Source organism: Malus domestica, chromosome 05 (genome assembly GCF_042453785.1).
Source record: "Malus domestica chromosome 05, GDT2T_hap1".
NCBI lineage: Eukaryota > Viridiplantae > Streptophyta > Magnoliopsida > Rosales > Rosaceae > Malus > Malus domestica.
In genome coordinates this window covers 18,574,916-18,597,044 of record NC_091665.1, presented here as the reverse complement: position 1 = coordinate 18,597,044, position 22,129 = coordinate 18,574,916, and the positions used below count along the sequence as shown (strand labels likewise).

Here is a 22,129-nt window from a genome sequence, read left to right as displayed (position 1 = left end):
TATTCTTCTTGTTTAGTTTTCTGGTTTAAATCTCGTGAATATCGAGTTCAATACCATTTTAAATATAGATCGTTGTTTTAAATAAAAAGATTTGATGCCATTTACAGTTGCAAAGCAACAGAAAAGGATTATAAACATGTTATTGAATTGAAGTCAATAGGATTTGACCTTTTAAGATGCCATGTGAAAGTGCCTTGTCAATGAACATTGACTACACCAAAAGTCTATGATCCGAAAGATTAGGCAACAGCATAAGGTCCTCTTGTTCCTATAAATAGGGCCTTGAGGCACGGGGTTTCTCACTCAAACGCACCAAAGCCCTCGAATATTCGAAACAAATTCCAGGGTTTTGCTTCAATATGGCTCACTACAAAATGCAAGTTCTTGTTCCGATTCTCCTGCTGATGATTACGGCAGTGGTAGAGGCGAAAACCCCTCCAGGAATTGCCAAGAATCCAAGCAATGCAAGGTGTTTGATAAAAAAGTATAAGCATTGTTACAATTTGGTGCATGTATGCCCCAAGTTTTGCCCAAATCAATGCACAGTGGAGTGTGTCTCTTGTAAGCCCATCTGTTCTGGGGGCTCAAGCCCTCCACCAGCCTCTCCCACCCCTCCCACACCTTCACCTACACCTCCAACTAAAACTCCCACACCACCAACATATTATTCGCCTCCTCCTCCGACAACTAGCCCAACTCCACCGTTATCTCCTCCAACTACCCCAACTATAACTCCCACACCACCAACATATTATTCGCCTCCTCCACTAAAAACTAACCCAACTCCACCAGTTTCTCCTCCTACTCCATCAACCCCAACACCCCCAACTACAACTCCTACACCACCAACTAAAACTCCCACACCACCAACATATTCGCCTCCTCCACCAAAAACTAACCCAACTCGACCACTATCTCCTCCTACTCCAACAACCCCAACACCCCCAACTACAACTCCTACACCACCAACTACAACTCCCACACCTCCATCCACCGCTCCAACACCTCAAGCAACACCTCCTTCACCTTCACCACGACAAGCGACACCAAATTACCCTCCTCCTACCCCTTCCCCATCTTCGCCGTCACCTCCTTCACCACCATCATCTAATCCTCCTTCCTCTCCTTCACCCCCAACGCCGTCTCCATCTACATCCTCTTCTCCTCCTCCATCAACTCCTACTTCACCAAAGAAGGCCAAGTGCAAGAACAAGAACTACCCTCAATGTTACAACATTCAACATGTATGCCCTACGGCTTGCTCTGGTGGATGTGAGGTTGACTGTGTCACTTGCAAGCCAGTCTGCAGTAAGTCTCCTCTCACACTTATCTGCACATTGCTAGTAGAGAACATTTTTCGACTAAATTAAAGCTCATCAAATTATGTGACAACTGCAGTCCACTTTACATCGATCATTTGTTAATATATGGACACACATGATTATTTATTGTAGTTATGTAACCACTGTCGCGTATTATGGTCATCTAATGTGGTCACTAAGCTTTCAAAATAACACTTCTTATTTTGCATGATCAACTACGTAGCCAGAAACAAATTTTAATATAGTTCTGAAAATACTTTCCTTTCTCGTTTTTCAAATGGTGCAGAATGTGATCAGCCAGGAGCAGTATGCCAAGACCCCCGTTTTATAGGTGGAGATGGCATCACCTTTTACTTCCACGGCAAGAAAGACCATGATTTCTGCCTCTTGTCCGACTCCAACCTCCACATCAACGCTCACTTCATTGGCAGGCGCAACCACAACATGAAGAGGGACTTCACTTGGGTCCATTCCATTGCCATTCTTTTTGGCAAACACCAACTCTTCATCGGTGCCCAAAAGACCGCTATATGGGACGATGCCACTGACCGCCTTGCCCTCTCCTTTGATGGCGTGCCCATCACCCTTCCCGAATCCGAAGGTGCCAGGTGGCAATCCACAAGTGTTCCGACTGTGTCCCTTGGAAGGGTGAGTGGGACCAACAATGTAATGGTTGAAGTTGAAGGAAGCTTCAGGATCACAGCCAAGGTTGTGCCTATAACTGAACAAGACTCAAGGGTTCACAACTATGGAATTACCAAAGATGATACATTTGCACATCTTGATCTTGGGTTTAAGTTCTTCTCTTTGAGCGACCAAGTGAGTGGTGTGTTGGGACAAACATATAGGCCTGACTACATCAGCCGGGTCAATATCGGCGCGAGCATGCCTCTGATGGGAGGGGACAAGGAGTTTGAAACTTCAAGCCTTCTAACCACTGATTGTGCCGCTGCAAGGTTTAGTGGTGGCAATGTTGGCTCTGAAAGCGAAGCTAATTCTTTGGAGGATTTGGAGTTGCCAAGCATGAGCTGTGCAAGCGGGATGGATGGTCGAGGAGTTGTGTGCAAGAGATAGACAATCATTTTGTCTGTCTCATGGAAATAAAGTTCATGGGACAAATAACAATTGCTTATACTTGAAGATTCAGAGAAAGGCACTCCAATGGAATGTGTCAATTTGAATTTAATTCGGAGTAATAAATGGCAAACTCTTCCAACTGTTTGTCAATTGTATTAATAAAAATTCATTTGATCTAGTCTAGGAACACTTCAATTTGTCAAATGAATTAAAGTTTTAAACAATTTGTCATATCAATTTTTCGAAAACATTAATTTGCCATCTCAATCCAACACCGTTAAGTTTTTTATCCAAAATAAGTCATGTGCCTCACACATGACTTGTGATCTGGTTATTTTGGACTTTTGACCTCCTTTTCACTAGTTGTTTACTTCTCTTTAGGACAAATCCCTAAAGTTTGGCTAGTTAAAAAACATGTCGTGTTGGTTTGAAAAGCTTATAGTCAATTACTAATAAAAGTACATTAAACTCCCTAACATGGACTGGTGGCTGATTGCAAGCTTTGGTTATTCAACATGGTTAATCATGTCCATATAAAAAATTTGGTCAATCATGGTCATCTCTTTCGTTTCATTGGTATCATAACAAAATTTTTAGTCCATCGCCTAATCATGTTCAAAATTAAAACACTAATTATGAGTAAATATTACTTAAAGTTCACAACATTTTCAACTAACTTCCTTCAAATTCTATGGTTTTTAGGGAGAACTTAATGGAGTTAGGACGATATGACAAATTAACCATGAACTTAACGTAGTAATGCAATGTTGAAATGCCCAAAATAACCTTGAACAAAAACCGCATGCCTCACATGACTTGTGCTATGGGTTATTTCGGACCTTTGACCTCCTTTTCACAAGTTCTTTACTTCTCTTTACAATAAATCGACTCATACTTTAGTTGGAAGATTTAAAATTTTAAAATCACTGTCCATATAAAAAGACTTGTTTTTTTTTTATATAAGAACTATTAGAATTTTAACCGGAATGAACTTAGAATAAGCAAGAGTGATGGTAGGGTTTAATCACAAATTAATTAATAAATTTTAATTTTATTGTTAAGGTAATTATGCAATATACTAAAGAACACAATTGATATTGGGGGTGTGAATCGTGATAACCAAAATTTTGACTATTTTGTTTCAAATTTTCCGAAATATCCACATATAAATTTCCAAAACCCTCCACGCTCATTCCGTCTTCTGCACCAAAACCCCTCTCTCTTCTCTCTCTCTTCTCTCTCTCCCTCGGACAGTCTGACGAGTGAGAATGGAAGGCAAATCGTACCAAAGGCTCCCGCGCGTCAAAATCCGCGAAATGCGTGACGACTACGTGAAGTTTGAGCTCCGCGACACTGACGCCAGCGTCGCCAACGCGCTTCGCCGCGTCATGATTGCCGAGGTCCCCACCGTCGCCATCGACCTCGTCGAGATCGAGATTAACTCCTCCGTCCTCAACGACGAGTTCATCGCCCACCGGCTTGGCCTCATCCCCCTCACCTCCGACCGCGCCATGAGCATGCGCTTCTCACGTGACTGCGACGCCTGCGACGGCGACGGCCAGTGCGAGTTCTGCTCCGTCGAGTTCCATCTCCGCGCCAAGTGCCACTCCGACCAAACCCTAGATGTCACCAGCAAGGACCTCCTCAGCTCCGACCACACCGTCGTCCCCGTTGATTTCTCTGATTCCGCCGGCTTGGAATCCTCCGAACAAAAGTATGCACATCCCCTCTCTCTTTCAATTTTTGGGTTTCGCAAACTTGTTATTGTTTGGAATGAATTGAAATTTGTGTGTTGATTTTTGAGTGCATCTGAAATTGGGCTGCTTTGCTTTTGCGATTTTAGGGGAATTATCATTGTGAAGTTGCGAAGGGGGCAGGAACTGAGGCTGAGGGCCATTGCCAGAAAGGGGATTGGCAAAGATCATGCTAAGTGGTCACCGGCAGCCACTGTCACTTTCATGTATGAACCCGACATTCGAATCAATGAGGAGCTGATGGATACTTTGACTCTGGAGGAGAAGAAGGCTTGGGTTGATAGTAGTCCTACCAAAGTCTTTGACATTGATCCTAAAACCGACAAGGTTGGTTGCTATTCTAACATCCGTGATTCTTTTTTATGGACATGATAGTTTCAGTGCATGTTAGAGTTTGTGACTGTTGGTTTAAAGCATTTGGGATGCTGCTGGTTATCTGATTCGTCGAATTGGTAGTTTTTATTTTATAAGCATCATTTAGTTGCTTCTTTGTTGTCCCAGCTGTGCTATTTATAAGTATACATATAATGAAGTATTACTTAAGTAGTCAGAGAAATTTTGGTGCTTTTTAAGCGAAATGGAAGATGGGAGCAGAATTTTAATATATGGTTTTTTATTTTTGTAAGTGCATTATCTGGCGCTAAATGCGAATTGTTTGCTCTTGATGAGTCACAGGTCACCTATAATATGTATGACTGGCTGTTTTACCTTATGAAACCAAACGTGATATCCTGTTAAATTTAACAAAATCATTCAATAGGCTGTACTGCATTGAAATGATGGGGAACCTCTATGAGGTGTAATCAAGGGAGCTTAAGAAGTTATGTTTTGTTTTCCCCTGAAGAAATATATATCAGGATAGATAGAAGGACATGATGGACAATTATTCAATTGTATTTAGCAGGGTTTAACAATATTTAAGCAATTAACTTGAGGGTAGAGAGTTTCCATAAGATTGAATTGTTGTATTTGTACTAACAATTCTTCAATAGAGCCACTATGTTCTTTTTCTCAGTGGTCTGGACCCTGTTTTTAATTGGTATGTCTTCTTATAGTACTCCGTTTTATAGCATTTTTTTCCTTTCTCAGGAGTAATCTAGTTCACTTTTGTACCATTTGGATTTGATATTTAACTAAGTAATTACAGGCTATCAACTGTTTATTTGCTGAAATCTGTTATTCCATGTCATATTGTTGCTGTTTAACTCATGAGACGAGGAGATTGCTCAAAGGATGAGCCCATCTGCAGTCTTTTTTGCTTAAAGTAGGTTGCAGACATTCCGGGTCAGTTGTTACATCATGGGATGAGTAGTAGGTTGCCTTTAAAATGTTAGCTTCCAGGAACTCGAATATTCTGTTTCCAGAAACGTGTGATTTCTTGGATGAAGATACTGGTGGTTATTGGATTTGAGGAACCCTCCTAGTTTTGAAGTTCTAGTTCATGTTGCTAGGTTAATGTGGAACGAAAGTGAAGGCTTTCCCTAAATTGGGTGTTTTAGTCTTTTATTCTCTAGGGTTTTAGTATTTTAATATCTAGGGTTTTAGCCGTTTGATTTCCTACTTTTATGAGGATTATGATTCTTTTCAGTTTGTTTAAGATTTATTTCCTACAATAGGTATAATTTTTATTTCCTTTTGGTTTAAACCTTTATAAAAACCCCCTTGGTAATTCACATCAAGGAATGAAGAGTTTATGAATGCAAAAGTTTTGTTTTCCAGAAATTGGAATTCTTATCCTATGATGGGATTATTTTGGTGAGATGCCAAAATTCTTGGTGAGAGGCCAAGAACGGGTGTGATGCCCCTGGAGCAACTCCAGTTATCCTTGATTGTTGTTTAATTTAAGTTTTCTTTGTTTTTGCATCCGCTAAACTATCGAATTTCCGCTGCCCAACTCTATCCTGCATCATAGGTTTTGTGGGTTTATACAAAGTGTAGCTGGAATCAGAGAGCGGAGAGGATAAGGCTGTTTTATTTGGGATATATCATCTTGAATGGAGCCATATTGAAATTATGTCATGAAACAGAATTTTAGCATGAAACCAACATCACATAATGGGGCACTTGATCTCAAACTGATAGTTCTTGACTACTTAGCATAGAATGATTCAGTTTAATCTTTAGAATGATTCAGTTTAATTTTTGGTGCATTTTATGGTTGAGGTCGAATTTAACTGGTTGATGCTCCTGCCCAATTATTTGGTGTGAGTTTGAAACATTTTTATGTATATCCAGATGGCTGGGTACAAATATAATGGAAGGATGATGTTTGTAGATTTGGATTCCAGCTGCATTGGTTAATTCATTTGAGTTGTATTATGGCCGTACAAACTTTCTCAGGCTTAATTATGCATTTCCAATAAAATGAACAAAAACAAATAGTAGTCGATGAAAGTTTGCCTGATGCCATTGTATTATCAGTGCTTCAATTACGTATCATCAGCTAACTTGTGGCCTTTCTAAAATTCTTTTTTCTTTTTGAACTTTGAACTTTTGAAAGGTCGTGGTAGTTGATCCTGAAGCATACACCTATGATGATGAAGTGATCAAGAAAGCAGAAGCTATGGGGAAGTCTGGGCTTGTGGATATCAGTGCAAGGGAAGATAGCTTTATATTCACAGTGGAATCTACCGGTGCGATTAAAGCTGCTCAGTTACTTCTCAATGCCATAGAAGTCTTGAAACAGAAGCTGGACGCAGTGCGCCTTTCTGAGGATACTGTAGAAGCCGATGACCAGTTTGGTGAATTAGGTGCACATATGCGAGGAGGATGATCCAATTGGGTAAACTGAGCTCTGAAATCGATCTTCCAAAGATTTCAACGAGATAATTGACTTCAGTTGACTTTGTGGGACATGTTTATTTGCTGGGCTTACTGCCAATACGAATCCCCCCTATACTGTGGATGCTAATTTATTTTGTGCTATGCTGTCCTTAGGAGATGGATTTGGATCCTCTCCTGAGCTAATGGAGAGGATCCTCCTGACCCATCATCGTGAGCCGTTGGATTTTTATCCAACGGCTATAATTATTATAACTTTAAAGGAACTCCCCTGTTTATAGCCGTTGGATAAAAATCTAACGGTCCAAGATGATGGGTCAGGAGGATCCTCTCCATTAGCTCAGGAGAGGATCCAAATCCTTAGGAGATATAGCATCTGTTTTTGTTGTGGGAGTTATCCTTGCATTTTGAAGCAAAACGTGTTGCGGATGATTGAACTCTAGTAGAGCTAGCTATATATATTAGCTTTTGTTGCAGTCGTCAAGGTTGAACCAAGTATTGTTTTTGCAAACTTGCTGCGTATATATTATCTTTTGAGAACTTGAAGCTTGAGTTGGGAATTTAGAAAACTTGGGCGGTGGGATGAAAGCTCGTTGTGCTGAATGTTTCGATGTTTTGAATTTCGTAGAACGTCTAACCTTTGTGAAGATTGCCAGAACTGCTGATCGTTTTTCATTTTCTTCTTCAAAAGGAATTTGTATAGTTTACACGAGAGAGAATTGGAAGCTGCATGGAAGGGTTGTGGTGTAAAGAAAACCCAACTACTTGTGGGTTTGGGCGTAGAAAAGGCCTCAATTGGGGGAAAAATGAATTTATTGTGTTACATTGGAAATGTTTTAGTAAAAAGTACAGCTTGGAAGTTCAAAGTGCTTCCACAAGAAGCACATTGAAAAATGTGATAAAAGTATAATACTTCTTAAGATCTTCTATGCGAAAAGCAATTCTGCAAACACTGTCCACGAACAGTGAAATGACAGTTTTGCTCCCATTTTAATTGCTCCTCATGTCCTTTATTTTTTTTTGAAAACTAACCAAAAGTTCCTGAAAAGTTTCCTTTTAATCATAGGGACAAAAGTTTTCAGAAATACCAAGGCTACCCTTCATACATCCGTACAAAATTGGCCAGCTTTTAGTAAAGTTCACATGGTGGGGCTGACATTTTCAGAAAATATTTGCATGCAAAAGCTAAGGTGACAAACATTACAGCAACCAAGACAACATGGGTTCACATGTCTTTCAGCCAGCTTTCAGAAACAGTGCTGATAACTTTCAGAAACAGTGTGCTGTCACTATTCAAAAAATTGTAAATAGATGAAATAATATTTTGTTTTTGAAGAATTAGATTTTGTATATAAGGAAGCCTTTCCTCACATACAGAACACACCTGAATACCACACCTCTCTCAACATCTAAAAACACCATATTCACTTCATACACTCAAGGATTCGTAGCCTTTATAGCATCCTTATAAACACTTCTTTGTAATCACTTTCTTGTAAACAACTATCTCTGTAAACATTCCATATATCAATACAAGTTCAAGTGTACATATTCAAGCAATCTCCAAGTCTTAAGTAAATTTTCTTTTCCTTATTTAGTATGTTTGTTTAATTAGACTTCTAGTCCAAAACAGGGAAACACTATTGTGGTTATATTATTAACCTGCTAAACTGACGATCATACTTTGTTCGAGTACTCTGTTATAGTTGAATGTTTTGCCATAAAAATAACTGGACATTAATCAGGGTACCTCTGAGTTCAGCCGTTAAGGCCTTATACTTGTACTGTGAATGGCCGTCATGCTGAAACATGTCGAGTTCCATGTGCAAGGTTCTATGTCTAGTTGTTATAATGGTTATCCGACTATTTAACCGAGCATGCGTTTCGAATTTAGTATCAGAGCCAAGTTTAGCATTTTAATAATATAAGCATAATAGTAAAGTACCTTGAGGATAGAAGTCATTGATACAACTGATATCATATTTGTTTATTGTGTATGAACAACAGATATTATTGTCCCTGTAAACCCTGTAAACCACAATTACCAGGTATTTATTGTCCCAGACATCCAACTATAACTAGCATAAAGAGAAGATTAACATATATATCCAAAAGAATTATCAGTACTTTGAAGAAGCAAAAGTTTTATCTTGGCTATCTTAAACATCCTTCATTTATTCGTAAATATAATAATACAGAAGTGCAGCATAAAATTTTACAAGCAAAAAGAACAACAGATCAAGCTTTAGAGACCTTGAGAGAAGAAAGAGAGTTTTTAAGAAACCAGTTAGCTGTAACTCTAGAGAATGGTAGACTGTAGTTTATGATAGATTATCTTAATTTAGAAATTAGTGAACCTCAAAAAAGAAAAATAACTTTAGACCAAAATAGTTTAGTTTGATATTTTCCATCAAGAAAGCATAATCATATTTTGCACAGTGAAGAAAATCCGCAAGTCAATAATATTGTAGATCTTATTATTAGTCAAGCAGAAAATATAAAATTAGAAAATAATAAGCATAATGATTTGTTAAACCAGTTGTTAGAACATTTTCAGAAAAATTCCATAAAGATAATTAGACAAAATTTAGATTATATTACATCTCAGTTAGAAGATAATAATAAAAATATTCAAAGGTTTCCTAGCAAAAGAGAGATAAAAGAGCTTGTTGACCTCATAGATAGTAAGTCAAAGCAAGTAGAACTTAGGTCATTAGAAATAGTTGAACAACTAAAATTAGAAGTTCAAAAAGTTCAATTCGTACAAAAGGAATTGAGAGAACAAGTAGATAAGTTGCATAATAAAATAGATAAATTATTAGTTTAATGACAGATTCTAGAACTAGCAGAAAATATATTCAAGCTTTGAAAGAAATTAGTAAATTAGATAAAGAACCAATAGGATTAACAGATTTTTCAACACAAGTATCCAGTAGTAATATTCCCATTAGGCAAAATAATTTGATTATCCAATTAGTTTTAAGTTTAGCTGAAAAATTAGATCAAGTTGAAGAACAAATAGCAGAAATGAACCAAGTTTTACATAACGCATCTTCATCACTTCCACCATCCTTGCTAGATAAATTAGAAAATTTAACTTTGAGTGCAAATAATAATAAAAGACCTAAGCTAAATCCTTTTGATGACAAAAAATGGAACTCTTTAGGAAAAAAGGAAAAGAAGTAGTTAGAGCGGAAGATATTTATCCAAATGAAGAAGAAGCACAAGAATTTATTCGAAGAGGTTTTGAGAGAACACAGAAAAATAAATATAACTTTTATCAATTAGGTATATTTGAAAACAGAAGTAGAATTGTAAGCAGTATCAGTCAACATGAAATTAGCTGTATTGATAAAGAAGTCACACTTAATCTAATTAGTAAAGAAGCAGTTACTCATTTGAGAAAATCACATTTTAGTCAGATTCATATAGGAACAATATTAATTTGAATAGCATGATTAACCAAAGCACAAGTAGGTACAAAAGCTTTAGTATACATATATGATGATAGATGGGATAATCACCAACAAGCAGCAATAGCAATAGCTGAAGTAGACTTAAGTTCAAACTTAGCAGTCATAAGTTGTATTCCAAATTATGTTATGACGATTAATGAATTTAGTAAATATATTAAAGTGAGCATAAGAACAAAAAATTATAATATGAAAGGAGAGTATAAAAATTTGTGTATTAGCTTAATGTATATAGGTAAAGTGTCTGATAGATATAATCATAAGTTTAATTTAGAGTTTCAAAATTTAGTTCAAACATTTGACAGTAAACATGTAAATATGATAGAAGCAAAACCCGTAGATAATAGCTTTTTAGAAGGAACTCAGTGGACATTGCCTAATTTACAAGTAGCACAAAATAGACAACCAGATAAAGTACAAATATATGAAACTAGTACACGTCAAGCAACAATTAGGTTTAGTAATTATAAGCAACTAGAAAAAATAGAAGAAGATGAGAGTGAAATTGAAAATGAAAGTATACATATGGCTTTTGATAATTTAGATATTAATTTAGTTGAACAAAATTTTGATCATATTGTAGATAAACTTATAGAAGATATTGATCATTTAGATGAAGAACAATATTTGGAAAAATATAAGACATATGATTTAGGACTACATAAAATTTCAAACGAAGAAATGAAAATTTTAATCTTAGAAATAGGAGTAGAAAACATTTTAGGATCAAAAGAATATAATAATTTATTAGAATTGAAAGCAGAATGTAATCCAGCAGAAGAAAGTAGTACATCAGAAGTAGAAAATCCAGGACACGCAAGCAGAACCGATCAACAATTTTTGAGACCAACAAATGAACAATATAATGAAAAAGCAAAAGTAAACTATATGGAAGAAAGTATGATAAAACCTAGAAAAAATAGGATTCTATATTTGAGAGGGTTAAAACAAATTAATATAGCTGGTAATATATTAAATTTAGATAATGTAGATCCACAAGATTGAGAAAGAACAATTGAGAGATGGGAAAAAGGTTGCGTACATGCAGCATTAATGTTAGATTTTAGTAATTCACAAAACATGTTAGATTACTTTGAACATACTTTGGATGGTTTAGTTTTTGATTATTTCCAATCATGGAAAGTCCAAAATCCAGAACAGCATCAGGCAGCTAAAACACATTTCAATATTGATGGTTTTGTTACTTTGATTAAACAAGAGTTTTTAGATCATAATAGGTTAGATGGCAGAAGCGAACAAGAACAAATAAGAGCAATTAGAAATTTAGAACAATTACAAATTTGCGATTTACAGTATATAGCTGAGTATACAACAGATTTCTTTAAATATTTAGGAAGAACAGGTAGAATTAGTGATATTAATTTATTAGATACTTATATGACAAAAATAAAAGGACCAATAGGTGAAAAGATTTAGAATGAATGGCAAAAACATTCGAAGAAAAATGATATTGCTATAGGACCTAGAATTCAACATGTATATGATATACTTAGACAAGAGTGTAGTCAAATAAAGGCTACGAGACAAATTAGGAAACAATTTTACATGAGTTGTAAAAATATAGATTTACCACAACAGTATGGTTGCCATAAGAAAAATAAGCATAAGAAAATATACAAAAAGAAATATAAGTCATATAAACCCTACAAACAACATAAGAATTTCAGTATAAGACATTCAACAACATATAGGAAAAGAAAATACATTCCAAAACAATTTAGAAAAAAAAGTGGCAGACCTTGGATTAGGAAATATAAAGCACCAAAAGATAAGAGTAGTTGTAAATGTTATTCATGTGGAGAAGCTGGACATATTAGACCTAAATGTCCAAAATTAGGTAAACAGTCGAAAGAAAAAGTACATTTGATAGAGTTGTTTAAGTTAGAAGAAGATGAGGATATTCAGTCAATATACAGTTTAGATAATTTAAGTGATAATGAGAGTATTTATAGTATATAGAGTATTAACATGATAGATTCAGACTCGGAAGATTCAAGTAGCACAAATAGTGATCTAGAAGAGTATATGTGTGCATTCATAGAAGAACAGCATAAAGAAGATTATAAATACATTAATTTAGGTTGGCCAGAAAAATGTCATAAGTGTAATAAATTAGTTGCAAATAAATACTACAATACATACTCAATATTATGTGAAAAATGTTATAGTAATAGGTTATTAGAAGTTAATTCAGCAGAATCAGAAATATTAGGAAATATTGTTTATAGTATAGAAAAACCAAAAAATAGTTCCTTAATCACTATAAATTGCGAAATAGAATTAGCAAAAGAACATAAGATACAAAACATAGCTATGATAGATACAGGGAGTACAAAGAGTGTCATAAGAGAAGAGTTAGTACCAGAAAAATATAGACAAAAATTAGCAAAACCAGTAAGAATAACACAATTTGATGAGAGACCAGTTTACTTAACACATTGTATAAATAATGAGTTTATTATAGTAGAAAAACAATAATTTAATTTACCATTAACATTTGTTTCACCAGTATGATCATATCCATTTATTTTAGGATTAAACTTTTTGAAAAGTTTGCAAGGTTTTTTATTTATGAACCCTAACATAACATTTTTCAAAAGAGGCATTACAATAACTGACTAAAGTAATAATGTAGAAGCATACAAAAACATAAGTATAGAAGAGCCCAGTGGCCAAGATAGTTATCATTTAGAAAACTCAAAAGCAAATGATGATGCACCATCAACCTCCGCCATTCAGTGGATTTCAAAATAGCATGAGCAGACCAGCATCACCACCAGTACCTACGTTCAGCTTTAATGGCAATATTGTTGAAGGAATCAGAAATCCAACTCTGAGATATAGGTCAAGGGTACCAGGGCTTTCTAATAGGCAGCAGGTTCTCTTAGATAATTTCTGGAATATCCAAATTAAGCAGCCAAGCATGAGGTTAGGTCATGAAAAATTAATTAGAGCCTTGGAACAAGAGTTTGATAGCTTTAATTTTAATTTCCACCAAAACCAGCAGCATATTCATTCTCTTGAGCACAACCTTCAAGCCATTTCTAGGGACCATGAGTCATTACTTGGTAAGTTTACCAAAATGAACCAAGAACTCCAATCTCTTAGAATGCAGCAAAAGGCAAGTGACACCTTGAAATGAGAATTAAAAATAGGTTTAGAAACTGATCATCATAAGAATAAAGGAAAAGAGGTTATTGAACCCATAGAACAAGAGGCTAATGAGCCCATAGAAGAAATTAAGATTGAGCTCTTAGAAGAAGACGTTGAAATGGAGCAACATCAAAGTAATGATCAGCATCAGGTTCTGAGTGACAAAGAAAAACAAGAAAGATATGAAAGTTTTCTTAAAAATATATCTTCAGACTTAATATTAGATGATGTCTTATTAGAAGAAATTTCAAAGGCGAAACTAAGAATAATGCCAACAGATATGCAAAATGAGATCCTAAGCAGAGCATCACAGTGCATGAAAGAGTTACAATTACAATTACAATGCGCCTTGTATCAGTCCATCTTTGATCCAAAACCAGGGATGGATATTATTACAAAGATGTATCCTCCATGTCTTTGTGATAGTACAGAGAATTGTATTTGTAAACCAGAGGTTAGCGTAGTTGTGGCCATGATTAACATGAGAGATTTTAAATCATGGCATTTTAGTTATGAGCATCAGGAAATGCATAATGTGGTACAAGTTACCCCTGCCTTACTATTAGAGTTTGGTTATCTCGATAAAATATTTATTAACCATATTTCTCAACTAGAATCATTTCCTGAAAAACTTATAAAAGTAGCAGAAGATTATATAGAAAGGTGGAAGGAAATTTGCATAAGTTTTTCTAGTAGTCCTCCAGATTGGTATGCACATATGCATAAGGAGAAAGCTAGGCATATAGCCATGATCAATGAAGAGTCCTTTAGACTAAACCCTATCTCCTCACATAGGTGGACTCCTTCATAAAAAGATATTTTAAAATTTAGAGGGATCCAAATGTTTGCTTTAGATGAGTTTGAAGATTTTAGGTATGACATGGTACTAGTAGAAGAAGAAGAAGAGATGTATATTTATAGCAAGACAAGAATCAGTCATCAACCTTATTGGAAGCCCCAAAATTTCAAAGAAGAAACAGCAGAAATATATTACAAGGTGAAAGAAGATAGAGAAAGGGATGCGGAGCTAGTAGAAGGCGATGAACAATATTGGAATAATTTGTCAGAAGAAGAGCTGCATAACATCGACAACATGATGGAAGCCTGAAGAGCTAGCTGTAAAATTAGCATAAGTTTAATAGCATAATATAAAATGATGTATTCTCATACAGAAATGTCAACATTTTTGTGGACCCCGCTGTAATGGCATAAGAGTAAATAAAGAAAAGTACTTGATCCATTATGGACCTTTCATACACAAAATGTCCTTATAATTAAGAATGAATAGTTCCAGGCCCTTTTTGTTAAAACTCCCTTATTTTTTTCTAGCTCACACATTAAAATGACGAATTTGGCCCTGTAGGGCACGTGTGGTCATCTGGTATTGTGTTTCTTGAGTTGTCATCCTCTCTTTGTGACAGCAAACATCTGAAGCGGAAAAACCAGAGCTATCGAACTTGAGACCTTGCTTAAGGGGAACAAACTCCTTACCACTTGAACCACCAAGCATTGGTACAAACTCAATGTTTTGATTAATGTTTGGTTGCCGAGAAAATTGAAGTAACAAAATGGAGTTTCTTCTTCTAAATTCGATCAATTTTTCTCTCATTTTCTTGCTTGCCAAACAGAGGCAACTACACACCAACGCATGAAACTTGAGTTGTTTTTGTTTTTGTGGTTTTTTTTTTCTCAGGTAGCATAATTGCAATCATTTCGAGATGGAAGAGTAAGTGTTGGATTTTGTTTTACTAATTAACTTTAAGAAAACTAATGATAAGGGCTTGAAAACTTTGAATGATAACCAAAAACCATGTAAAAACTTTATTTAATGATTAGGACAAAACCCAATACTAAACTAGTCCAATTAAAAAGGACCAAACAACAAATTTTCAATTTTGCCCCGACGTCAATCTTGTCCGTTTATCATCTTTGTTCCTTTCTTCTTTGCTATTCCATGCCTCCGTAACCTTAAATCCCTCATCTCCTTTCATCACCAACAGGAGCCGCAAAGCGAGAGAGAGAGTGTTGGAAGATAAACAGCTTCTGAAGTCAAAGGATCGAATGCAGCAAAGAGCTCCCGATGATGGTTGTTGTCTGCATCAAAGAAGAAAGAAGAAATGAAGGGTTTTAGCCCCAACAGCTAGTTTTTCAGTTTAAATGTATGTGTGAGTGTGTGAGTGACAAGTGTACACTCTAGATTAGATTACTTAAAACCCAAATGAAAGGCTAGGATTCAATATGAAGTAGTAAGGTTGAAATGGTTGTTAAGCCTCTTGTCAATCACTCTTTAAAAAAGTATGGGTTATGGCAATGCACCATACCCTACAAACTTTCACCTACTTAATGAAATTATTGCTACTGCTCCTTGCACGGACTTGAAGCCGTCAATTACTTCTCCAAGTCCTCTCCATTCTCTGAGATTCCAAGTCCTCTCCATTCTCTGATATTCTAACTCTAAGAAACTGATCCAAACTATCAACCAAAACATCTAAACAAACAAACAAACAAACAAACTTTATCATAGCCTCAGAGCTTAGTTTCTGATCTTACAACTTTTTGGGCGTAATCTGTGCAAGTTGAGATCTTTGGAACATCTACGTAGTGTCCTTAACAACAACAATCAACAAACAATCCTACAAATGAAGGGATCAAGCAGTAGCAGTGAGCTAAAAGCTCCAATATTTGATGGGGAGAACTATGATTTTTGGAGAATAAGAATGACAACCATTTTCAAGTCCTATGATATATGGGATATGGTTCAACACGGGTATGAACTACCAAAGATGGAGGTCGATGCTCTAGAGGAAAACCTCACAGAAACACAACTAAAAACACTGAAGCAGAACTAGATGAAGGATGCTAGAGCACTTGGAATCATCCAAGGTGTTATCTCAGACACCATTTTCCCCGAGAATAGCAAATGAAGAGACTGCAAAGGGAACTTGGGAAGTTTTACAGCAAGAGTACATAGGAGACACCAAAGTCAGAAAGGTAAAACTTCAATCCCTTAGAAGAGATTTCGAGTATACAAGAATGAGGGAAAATAAGTTGTTGAAAGATTACTTTACTAGGCTATTTGATGTTGTAAATAAGATCAAAACACATGGTGAGGAACTGCCTAATGAGAGAGTTGTCCAGAAACTGTTGATCAATTTAACTAAGCCCTATGATTCAATAGTGAGTGTCATTGAAGAAACTAAAGACATTGAAACTCTTAGTGTGCAAGATGTAATGGCATCCTTAAGGGCTTTTGACCAAAGACTCAAGAGGCATGCTGATTTTGCCACTGAGAAAGCATTTCAATCACTCTCTGTTAGATCTAGTAGTCAAGCTAGTGCAAGCAAACAAAAACCACAGTGGAAGGGCAAGAACAATAAATGGGAAGGAAATAAGTATCAAAACTCTAGACCTAACCAAGGCAGCAACTCAAATGAAGGTCTAAGAACCAAGCAACAATTCAAGCATTGTGACAAATCCCATTTTAAGGAGTGTTGGTTCAAGGATAAGCCTAGATGTCACAAATGTAACAAGTTCAGGCACATCATGAGGGATTGCAAATCAAAGAATGTGCAGCAAGTGAACTGTGCAAACCAAGTGGAAGAAGAAGCAAATGTGTTCTATGCCTTCAGTGCAAAAATGGATAAAGACACTAAAGTGTGGTACATTGACAGTGGCTACAGCAATCACATAACTGCACATGAGTCATTACTCATTGACATTGACACAAACTTCAATGGAAAAGTGAAAATGGGAGATGGAAACATTGTCAAAGCCACTGGAAGAGGAACCCTGCCCATTAACACCAAGAAAGGAAGAAGATGCATAAGGGAGGTGATGCTAGTGCCTGGATTGGATGAGAATCTACTTAGTGTGGGTCAAATGATGGAGCATATTTCTTACTCTTTGGGGGAACTGTGGTCGAGATCTATGATGACAGGTCCCTATCAAACCTAGTGACTAGAGTGGAAGTGAAAAACAGAAGCTTTCCACTTATGTTGAAGTACCTAGAGGAAGTGGCAAGGAAAACAAGTGTGATAGGCTTTATGAAGCTATGGCACAAGAGGCTTGGTCATTTAAACATGACAAGCTTACAAAATCTGCAAAAGCATGAAATGGTGCAAGGGATACCAAAGATGGATCAATGCAATGAAACCTGTGAAGGGTGTGTGTTTGGAAAGCATCACAGAGATCTATTTGGAGCTGGAAAGGCTTGGAAGGCAACAAAACCACTCGAATTGATTCACATGGATGTGTGTGGACAAATGCAAACAACAACAATCAATGGAAACAGGTATTTCCTAACCTTCATTGATGACTACTCATGGATGTGTTGGGTGTATTTCATGAGGTTCAAGTCTGAGGTATTCACAATATTCAAGAAGTTCAAGGCAATGGTGGAATTGCAAAATGGATACCAAATCAAAAGACTAAGAAGTGATAGGGGAGGAGAACCTCAGTTCAATGCAATCTGTGAAGATGTGGGATTGGAGAAGCAATTCACAGTGGCATATTCACCATAACATAATGGCATTGCAGAAAGGAAAAATAGGACTTTAGTCGAAATGGCTAAGTCTATGATGCATGAGAAAAACATGCCCTATACATTTTGGGGTGAAGCTGTGAACACTTCAGTGTACCTACTAAATCGATGCCCCACTAAAGCATTGGACAAGAAGACTTCATTTAAAGTGTTCAATGGAAGGAAGCCTTTTGTGAAGCATCTGAAAGTGTTTGGCTCAGTGTGCTACACTCACATTCCTCAACAACTAAGACACAAGTTGGAGAATTCAAGCAACAAGGGTTATGGTACTAGTGAGAAAGGGTACAAAGTTTACAATCTATCAACTCAGAAGATAATCCTGCCAATTGATGTTATCTTTGACGAAGACTCAACATGGAATTGGGAAACAAGTGTAGAAGAGAAAGACAATGTCTCTCTATAACTTGACCTCAAGAATGGGCAAACAAAGGAGCCTATGGAGACCTCAATTCAAGAAGAAACCACAGAGAATGGTCACACACAAGGGACTCCACAGCAAGCAAACATGAGTCCACAACTTAGTCAATCATAAATTACAACTCCAAGTTCAACTCCAGTGAGGTTGAGAAGCTTGGATGAGATATATGCTACATGTAATTACTGTGTAGTGAAACCAGAAACATATGAAGAAGCTGAGAAAGACAAAGCTTGGAAGAAAGCAATGAAGGAAGAGCTTGAAATCATAGAGAAGAATGACACTCGGGAATTTGTAAATCGACCAAGTGATAAGCGTGTGATTGGAGTGAAATAAGTGTACAAGGTGAAGCTAAACCTAGATGGTTCTATGCAGAAGAACAATGCAAGATTGGTAGCTAAAAGCTACTCATAGAAGCCTGGTGTAGACTTCAATGAAACCTTTGCACCAGACCATAAGGACATTGATAACCCTAGCAGCCAAGAAGGGTTGGAAGTTGCATCAATTGGATGTCAAATCTGCATTTCTAAATAGAGTGATAGAGGAGGATGTGTTTGTGGAACAACCTCAAGGGTTCACAAGTCAAGAGTTTCCAGAGAAGGTGTACAAGCTAAGGAAGGCTCTCTATGGCCTAAAACAAGCTCCAAGGGCTTGGTACAGTGAGATTGATTCTTATTTCACTGAGAAAGGATTTCATAAAAGTCCGAGTGAAGCTACACTCTACACCAAGACAGAAAGCAACAACAAGACACTCATTGTCTCAATCTATGCAGATGATGTTGTCTACATTGGAAATGATGCTGCACTGATTTAAGAGTTCAAAGAAGAAATGATGAAGAGGTATGAAATGACTAACCTAGGCTTCTTACATCATTTTCTTGGCATTGGGGTAATTCAAGAGGCAAACAACATCTTCATTCATCAAATGAAGTATGTTGAAACCTTGCTTGAAAGGTTTGGTTTGAAGGGTTGCAAACCGGTCTCTACACCTCTAATTGAAAATGAGAAGCTTAAGAAGGATGATGGAAGTGAACCTACGGATGCTAGTCTCTACAAAAGCATTGTTGGCAGTCTATTGTACCTAATTGCAACAAGGCTGGATCTAATGTTCTCAGCAAGCCTACTCTATAGGTTTATGTGGAATCCTAGCAAGTTACACATGGGGACAACAAAGAGAGTTCTAAGATATGTGCAAGGAACACTTGATTATGGCATCAAGCATGAAATGGGGAAGTCCATTATCCTAATTGGATTTTGTGATAGTGACTGGGGTGGCAATAAAGATGATAACAAAAGCACATCATGCTATGCTTTCACTTTTGGTTCAGGAGGTTTTTCATGGGCCTCTGTGAAGCAACAAAATGTTGCGCTGTTCACGGCCGAAACAGAGTACATAAGTGCATCAGAAGCAACGACTCAAGCTATTTGGCTAAGGTTTATACTCAAAGACTTTGGTGAATTACAGATTGAAGCCACACCGCTTCTGTGTGACAACACCTCTGCAATTGCCATGACCAAAAACCTAGTATTTCATCAGAGAATAAAGCACATCAAAAGAAGATATCATTTCATCAGAAAGGCATTGCAGGACAACACAATCAAGCTAATCTGTTGCAGCACAAAAGATTAGATCGTAGATATCTTCACAAAAGCATTATCGAATGAGAGATTCAATTACCTGAAGGGATTGCTCGGAATGACTCCTAGAAGCAGTTTAAAGGGGAGTGTTGGAAGCTAAACAACTTCTGAAGTTGAAGGATCGAAGGCAGCAAGGAGCTCTTGATGATGGTTGTTGTCTGCATCGAAGAAGAAAGAAGAAATGAAGGGTTTTAGCCCTAACGGCTAGTTTTTTAGTTGAAATGTATGTGTGAGTGTGTGAGTGACAAGTGTACACTCCAGGTTAGATCACTTAAAACCAAATGAAGGGCTAAGATTAAATATGGAGTAGTAAGGCTGAAATGGTTGTTAAGCCTCTTGTCAATCACTCTTTAAACAAGTATGGGTTATGGCAATGCACTATACCCTACAAACTTTCACCTACTTAATGAAATTATTGATGCTGCTCCTTGCACAGCCTTGAAACCGTCAATCACTTCTCCAAGTCCTCTCCATTCTCTGCTATTTTAACTCTAAGAAACTGATCCAAACTATCAACCAAAACATCTAAACACACAAACTTTATTAGAGAGAGAAACAACCAGAGCAACAGAGATAATGACCATCCTCGCCTTTGAGACCATGGACATCCCCGACGGTGTCAAGATCAAGGTCCATGCCAAGATCATCGAGGTCCTCATAGGAAGTTCATCCACAACTTCAAGAACTCGACTTGGACTTTCAGCTCGTTACCAACAAAAAGACTGAAAAACGAAAGCTGAAAGTCGCCTAGTTCGGCTCTGGCAAAACCATCCCCACAATCCACACCACTCTCTCCCGTATCGGAAATCTCATCACCTACATCACCAAGGGGTATCGCTATAAGATGCGTTTTGTGTATGCTTATTTTTCCATCAATGCCTCCATCACTAATTTTTTGGGTGAAAAGAAGGTGATAGAGGTAGATATGCTCGATGGTGTTTCTATCACCCAATCTGAAAAAGGTCAAGGATGAGCCCATCTTGGATGGAAATGATATTGAGCTTGTTTCTCGGTCTTGTGCCCTGATCAACCAGAAATGCCATCTTGGATATCAGGAAGTTTCTTGATGGTATCTATGTGACCAAGAGGGGAACCATGGTTACAGTGGAATGAAGGGTGTTTGTTTTTGTGTATTTTCTTAATGTAGTTTAATTTCTTCATTGAATTGGCTAGTTATTATTTTTGTTGGAGAGTTCATGTGGAAGAAAATATATCAAAGGGCAGATGTGGGTTGCGGGTTCTATTGAATGTTAAGTGTGGTGTTGTGTTTGGTAAGAAATTAGAGAGAAAAATATTAAATATCTGTCATGGTTAAGATATTTGATTCATTTCATAGAGGAATAATGGGGAAATTGATGGACTTAAGTACTTGAGGGAAAGCTACCCTTTTGTCATCGCTGAGCTACTATGTTACGTTACAAGTATTGGTGAGCATTCTTTTGTTACTTCTGGGTACGGGGAAGCATTGATGGGAATGGAAGGCAGGTTAAGGCAAGGTTGTGTTGATTTGGAAAATAAGCCATTATAATGCTAAAATAAAAATGAGAGTTTGGTTCGTTTAATTTTTGTTTGTTTGTTTGTAATATCTCGTTTTCTCGAGGATTTGTTTTGTGATGTAGTTTATAAACCTCTGATAATAGCTGGCCATTATATGTCTGCATTTGGGGTGTTGTGCTGTGAGTTCGTGAATGAAAATAATAGATTTGTAAATGAAAATCTATGTGTTGTATCTGGAGATGCCTTGGAATTGTGTTTTTATTTCGTTCATAACAAAAATAGTTAATGTTTAGTTTAAGAAATAGCGATAGTACAGTAGTACTCGTGTTCAGTTATAGAAATAATCAATGTACAATTCTAGAAATAGTTAGTGTTCAGTTTTAGAAATAGTACACGTGTTCAGTTTTAGAAATAATACCCGTGTTTTAGTTTCATAAATAGTACCCGTGTTTTAGTTT

General features: G+C 36.8%; 3 protein-coding genes and 1 pseudogene across 3 annotated transcripts; all 4 read left to right on the top strand.

The window, feature by feature from the left end:
• The first annotated feature begins 316 nt into the window (after positions 1–316).
• LOC103436451 (uncharacterized) lies at positions 317–2,632 on the top strand. Its single transcript, XM_017332343.3, has 2 exons — positions 317–1,308; positions 1,609–2,632. The coding sequence occupies exons 1-2, from the start codon at positions 360–362 to the stop codon at positions 2,394–2,396; spliced, it is 1,737 nt and encodes a 578-aa protein (XP_017187832.3). The 5' UTR covers positions 317–359; the 3' UTR covers positions 2,397–2,632.
• Positions 2,633–3,508: 876 nt separating this feature from the next.
• On the top strand, positions 3,509–7,064 carry LOC103436450 (DNA-directed RNA polymerases II, IV and V subunit 3-like). Its single transcript, XM_017332538.3, has 3 exons — positions 3,509–4,113; positions 4,243–4,480; positions 6,654–7,064. The coding sequence occupies exons 1-3, from the start codon at positions 3,668–3,670 to the stop codon at positions 6,924–6,926; spliced, it is 957 nt and encodes a 318-aa protein (XP_017188027.3). The 5' UTR covers positions 3,509–3,667; the 3' UTR covers positions 6,927–7,064.
• A 12,397-nt stretch (positions 7,065–19,461) lies between these two features.
• Positions 19,462–20,166, top strand: LOC139196106 (secreted RxLR effector protein 161-like). Its single transcript, XM_070821767.1, has one exon. The coding sequence runs from the start codon at positions 19,462–19,464 to the stop codon at positions 20,164–20,166; it is 705 nt and encodes a 234-aa protein (XP_070677868.1).
• Positions 20,167–20,750: 584 nt separating this feature from the next.
• LOC103436457 (large ribosomal subunit protein uL6-like) lies at positions 20,751–21,287 on the top strand (annotated as a pseudogene).
• Positions 21,288–22,129: the final 842 nt, after the last annotated feature.